Source organism: Megachile rotundata, chromosome 16 (assembly GCF_050947335.1).
Source record: "Megachile rotundata isolate GNS110a chromosome 16, iyMegRotu1, whole genome shotgun sequence".
NCBI lineage: Eukaryota > Metazoa > Arthropoda > Insecta > Hymenoptera > Megachilidae > Megachile > Megachile rotundata.
Window position 1 is genome coordinate 7,021,812 of NC_134998.1, and position 6,143 is coordinate 7,027,954.

At 39.4% G+C, this 6,143-nt stretch overlaps 1 protein-coding gene across 1 annotated transcript; it reads left to right on the forward strand.

Annotated features, from left to right (window-relative positions):
* The first annotated feature begins 1,482 nt into the window (after window positions 1–1,482).
* Window positions 1,483–5,787, forward strand: LOC100875857 (uncharacterized). Its single transcript, XM_003702694.3, has 2 exons — window positions 1,483–1,632; window positions 4,988–5,787. Exons 1-2 carry the CDS (start codon window positions 1,621–1,623, stop codon window positions 5,474–5,476), a joined length of 501 nt encoding a protein of 166 aa, XP_003702742.1. The 5' UTR covers window positions 1,483–1,620; the 3' UTR covers window positions 5,477–5,787.
* The last annotated feature ends 356 nt before the right edge of the window (window positions 5,788–6,143 follow it).

The following is a 6,143-nucleotide window of genomic DNA, read 5'->3' on the forward strand; positions in this document are numbered from 1 at the left end:
GGAAATATACGGGCTCCATTTTCGTATCTTCTCGTGCAGATGACACTCGATCCCTTGTCATTTCTCTGCCGGCCCTGATCACCAAGGGCGGTATTCCAGGTGCTCGTTATAATCTGACGTTTTGCTAGCTCTGGTGATTCTGGAGATTTTGGAGGATCTTTATTAGGATGTTACTGTTTAGGGAATATTCCTTCATTTGGGGTATATCAATCGGGTTCCTTCGTTTGTGGACGTATGGAGTATGGACGTATGGAGCATATAGATGTTTGGAGTATGGACGTGTGGACGTATGGAGTATATACATGTGTGGAGTATTTATGTTTGGACGTATGGAGCATATAGATGTATGGAGTATGGACGTGTGGACGTATGGAGTATATACATGTGTGGAGTATTTATGTATGGACGCATTGAGCATATAGATGTATGGAGTATAGACGTATGGATGTATGGAGCATATAGATGTATGGAGTATGGACATGTGGACGTATGAAGTACATACATGTATAGAGTATGGACGTGTGGTCGTATGAAGTACATACATGTATGGAGTATGGACGTGTGGACGTGTGGAGTATATACATGTATGGAGTATTTATGTATGGACGTATTGAGCATATAGATGTATGGAGTATGGACGTGTGAACGTATGGAGTGTATAGATGTATGGAGTATGAATATGTTGACGTATGAACTACATACATATGTGGAATATGGACGTATGAACGTATGGAGTATACACATGTATGTAATGTGGACACATGGACATATGGAATATATACATGTATGGAGTATGCACATATGAACGTATGGAACATGCACATGTATGGCTTATTTTTAGCATACATGATCTTGTGTATTGTATAATGACCTTGTTTTGACCCTTACAGTAAAATATACAGCAAAATAAGTAGAGTTACTTGGTGCTCATCTATTTGAACAATCACCTCCATCAAATTTAAAAATGTCTCATTTTCAAAAACCTGTCTATTTGCAATAAATGTGACATTGGCAAGGTTGTAATAAGTTTTTGTGCAACTCCAATTACCATCACGGCCACACACGAAAAAATTCATTTAAAAGTACCCTGTTCAGATGATTAAAAATGTAAGAAAGGAATGTCTTTCACAATCGAAAAATGATCCTGGCAGATTAGATGGGGAATGGTGGATTAGTAATGTGAGAACAAAGGTTGACTATACGTACGCCACATAAGAGAACTGAACATTACCAAAGTTAGATATGTAAAGAAGTTCGAACACCTCAACCTGGTAAAAAACGGATCGATTCAATGGAGAGTCCCAAGGTCGCAAAGAAGGAAGTCAGAAATTCTTCTACAGGGAAAAAAACTAGGAACCTAAAATGGTTGACAAACGAAAGGAAAGACGAATTCTTGGCGATTCGATTGGACCAAGTGTCAATGTCAAGTGTATCGGATTTTATTGGACAGGGCGTTTCCCGTTCTCCCATCGATGAACGCGTGCCCCATGGAGCGAAACCTTTTCGCCCAGGTAGCTATATAAAGGCCAGAGGACGTGGTGGACACCATGAGAACAGAACAAGGCACCTTGGCGAGTACTGTGCTTCAGATAGCGTTTAAGGAGCCACATTTTGTTCATCATGAATACTCTGGTGAGTAACTGTCTATATTCTTTTCTTAATTTCAATCGATATTTTCTGGTGGGTTCATTTTCCTTTTATTTCACAAGTTAAATATGCTTAGTTCGATTGTTACACGATTGCAACACCCGCATTTCCTACGTTTCATTTAATCTAGAACCTTGCTGAAATCTGAGAAACTCCAGACATTTCATCATGCTACTCTGTTACCAACATTCTTTCTAGAAGTGATAAGATGGTCAAATGGCCTCATTTGTGTCGTCAGCTATTTTTATTGAAATTTTGAAAATTTTTCAACTTTTTTTTTCTTTCTGAAATGACTCTGTTACCGTGAAAGACCGAAATCTGGAGAATGTCGACATTCACCGGTGAATGTCAACATTCACATAGTCGCTTGGTGTATGTCCGAAATATTTGCTAAATGCCCTTATTTCTGACTTACACCGGTAAATGTCGACATCCACCATGCACTAATGGTGAATGTTGAACATGTCGGAGATTTATATTTTCTTCTCCGTAATTCAGTCGCTATAAAACGTCACAAGGGTGACGTAACTTTTTCGCCTCTCTTTCTGAGAGGAGAGACCAACAATTTAAAACACATAGTACATTCTAAGCATACGTGTTCTTCCTCCCTGGCCTATTCTGGCGTGAGTTTCATATAGCCTACTGAACAATTTTTCATTGGTAACATAATACTGTATATTCGTTTCCCCTGATTTTAATGGTACAATTAATTTCCTTTCATCATTAATTTTTAAAACGTCAAAACGTTTTGATCGTCTGTAATCCAAAGGTGTGTGCACTTAGTTTTAGCAGAAACCACTTCAGAAAGTATTTTAGAGTACTTTTCTTGAGAAAAATAAAAACAGTTGTCTTCTCGTTTACCCGCAATTAATGCATTTAACTTTTCAAGAAAAAGATCACGATTTACTGCAGTATCCATTCAGTATAAATTACGGTATTGGAAAAAAATTAAGAAAACGTTACTCGCATCATCAAAGCTTGCATAAGATTGACAAAGCTGACTGACTCCCAGCAGAACACAGGATTTGGCGGGAGAGAGCCAGTCGCTTCTTTGTCGGCTCCTCTCTTTTGGACCTCCACCAGAGCATATCTGTGATTGTCGACATACACCGGTGAAGGTCCGAATGTACAAGAATGTAATAAAATATTCGGTCTTTCACGGTAACAACTCCACTGTTAGTGGAATAAGAACAATGGGTGGACAACTAATATCAGATCTACCCATATTTCAATCAGTTACTCCCACAATATACTGCGTTGCACAAAGAGGGGTAATTATTACCTACCATGCAATTAACATTAGCAATCCATTTTGATCTACCCATTTTGATTACAAACCTACAGAATTTTTGTGACAATCCTACAGTGTACAGTTAATGAATAATAACCACATGTGACTCCTCCATATGTGACTCCTCCACATGTGACTCCACATTACCCACATTAGTCACCTATCTTCGCTTGCATGTCAATCAATAATACTGTAATTCTAAATACTATACTATAATCCTGTAATTCTGAATATTGCACTATAATACAGTAATATCCCAATAAATCCTACCCTCAATACGAAACAGCCATGTCTCAACCTCTCCACATTTCGATTACAGGTATTACATAGGAACTCCTCTGAAACTTGACAATGCTACGCAATATCAATGTACACGGGCAATTAATATCCAAGCTTAAACAGTTAAAGCGACTCCATTTAATCGTACTTGAGACTCGATTTCAGATGTACACAAACTTTTTTGTATTTAACAATGATATCCCACATGATAACAAATAGGGTATTAAGGTATCAATGTACTTAATATTAATGGTATTAAAGTACTAAGGTATTAATAAGGTAAAAGTGTACTTGACACTGTACCATCATTTAATATTGCCAGTTTCAATTATATATAATATTAGTCTTCTTAGTCATATTACATTAGTATTATTCAATTGTATATAATTATACATCAGTTTCAATTATATAGAAATTCCTCTTAGAGTGGCAATACTTAACCTAACAATGCTTAATACTTTGGCTAACCAAACAATACTATGGACGTAACTCCTTAACCTACAATTATTTAGACAGTTGCATCATTCTAATTCCTAGAACGCGAGGACGACTGAAAAAAAGTTAAAATGTTACATTAATACGTTCAGGGATCCTTAATTATTGAGATTGAACCCAAAATCAATTGCAGTGCAAATAGGAGGCTAGTTTATAACATTTGAACCATGTGCATCGTAAGTGCGTCGTGGATGCGTCATGGGTCTGTCATGGATGCGTCATGAGTGCCTCATGAGTGCGTCATTAGTACGTCACGAGTACTTTATGAGTGTGTCACGAGTACTTCATGGGTGCGTCATGAGTGCGTCAAGATTACTTCATGAGTGCATCATGGGTGCGTCACGAGTATTTCATGGGTGCGTCATAAGTGCGTCAAGATTACTTCATCAGTGCATCATGGATGCGTCACGAGTATTTCATGAGTGCGTCACGAGTACGTCATGAATGCGTGATGAGGGCGTCCCAAATGCGTCATGAGTGCTTGACGAATGCGTCACGATTGCGCACCACTCCTTAATTTCCAACTCCCTAATTCCCAAATACCTAATTTCCAAATACCTGATTCTCAACTCCCTAATTCCCAACTTCTTAATTTCCAGCTCTCTGATTCCCAACTCCCTAAGTCCACAGTCTTTAATTCCCAACTCTCTAATTCCCAACTTCTTAATTTCCAACTCCCTAATTCCCAAATACCTGATTCTCAACTCCCTAATTCCCAACTTCTTAATTTCCAGCTCTCTGATTCTCAACTCCCTAAGTCCACAGTCTTTAATTCCCAACTCTCTAATTCCCAACTTCTTAATTTCCATCTCCCTAATTTCCAAATACCTAATTTCCAAATACCTGATTTTCAACTCCCTAATTCCCAACTTCTTAATTTCCAGCTCTCTAATTTCCAACTCCCTAATTCCCAATTTCCTAGTGCGTTATGAGTGCATCATGAGTGGATAACGTCTGCGTCACGAGTCGAATTCATATGTTTTCTGAATCTTGATTTATATACATATCATGAAGTCCCTAGCCCTCGAATTACCACATACCAATTTCACTTTTACAGATCTAACATTCTATCATACTTAACATCATATTAATCAGTATTAACATTATATTTCAATATTACCGAAAACTTGAAGAATGCCGAAAAGTGTAATTCAACAATCAAAATTATTAAAACTTCCTTCCAATAATGTCTTCAACCCCAATATTAATCCCGACTGTCCATCCAAATATTAACATCAAAAATCAAAATATTCTAATGATAAAATCTGTTTCCAGATCATTTTCTCCACTATCCTAGCAGCAGCCTTCGCTCGACCGAGCGTGCTGCTGTCCCCCCAGGTGGCGACACTGTCAGCACCGGTGGTCGCCCGACTGGTCCCCGGAGCTCCCATCGGCCTAGACGGCCGAGTGGTGGACACCCCGGAAGTGGCGTACGCCAAAGCGGAACACGCAGCGGCCCACATCAACGAGAGGATCACCCTAGCCAACGAAGCCGTCAAATCGGCCGACGTGATCGCTTACGCGTCTCCAGTAGTCGCCACCGGAGTGCAACCGCTCGCCATCGCCAAACTGGTGTCCTCCGCACCTGTAGGACCCGATGGACGAGTTGTCGACACGCCGGAAGTGGCGTTCGCCAAGGCGGAACACGCGGCGGCTCACATCAACGAGAAGCTCGGTCACATCGCGGAGGCCGGGAAATCGGTGCAGGTTCCTCTCGTCATCTCGACGTACTCCTCCCCGCTGTTTCAGAAATACATTCTATAAGGACGGAACGATGCATCTGGAACGCTGAAAATTGACGACGTTGGTTCTTGTACATACTCTCCTGAAATATATTTAAGAGAGCGGCTGGTTTTTGTAATTTTGACTGCTTGAAGACAGCTAGAAGAATTGTTCATTCTTGAAACTTTATTATATCTCTTGGGAAGTTTCATTTGCGAGCGGTTGTAGTGTAATTATTTTTTAAGGTTAGGTTAAGAACTTCGTGTACTCATGAAGCATTGTAAATTTGGAAATTGTCTTTCGAATTTTGCTGTCGTTTTTTTGGATTCGTGAATAAATTTGACTACGTGGAACCAATCTTTTATTACTATTTTGAATACTTCCATTTTATTTCAGGTCCTGATCTTTCGCAAACCTCGGACAAGTAAAATTGATTCGTGAATTTGTATTTCGAGAAATAAAAGTTTGATGGTTCTTGAATAATCTGTGTTTACATTACGTCATTGATCGAAATTCGAGCAAACGTCATTGGGTAAAAATATCTTGCTCCAAATGCGAGTGTTTCCGCTCCCAAAGTCGTCCTTGGAGCAACGCTCGGTTCAATGTCACGAAATGACAACATTCACGGTCGACAACTTTGTGATTCGATCAAAAGGCGTGTCCCTAAAAAACGAATACTGATATCTCGATATCTTATTGCCACTGAAAG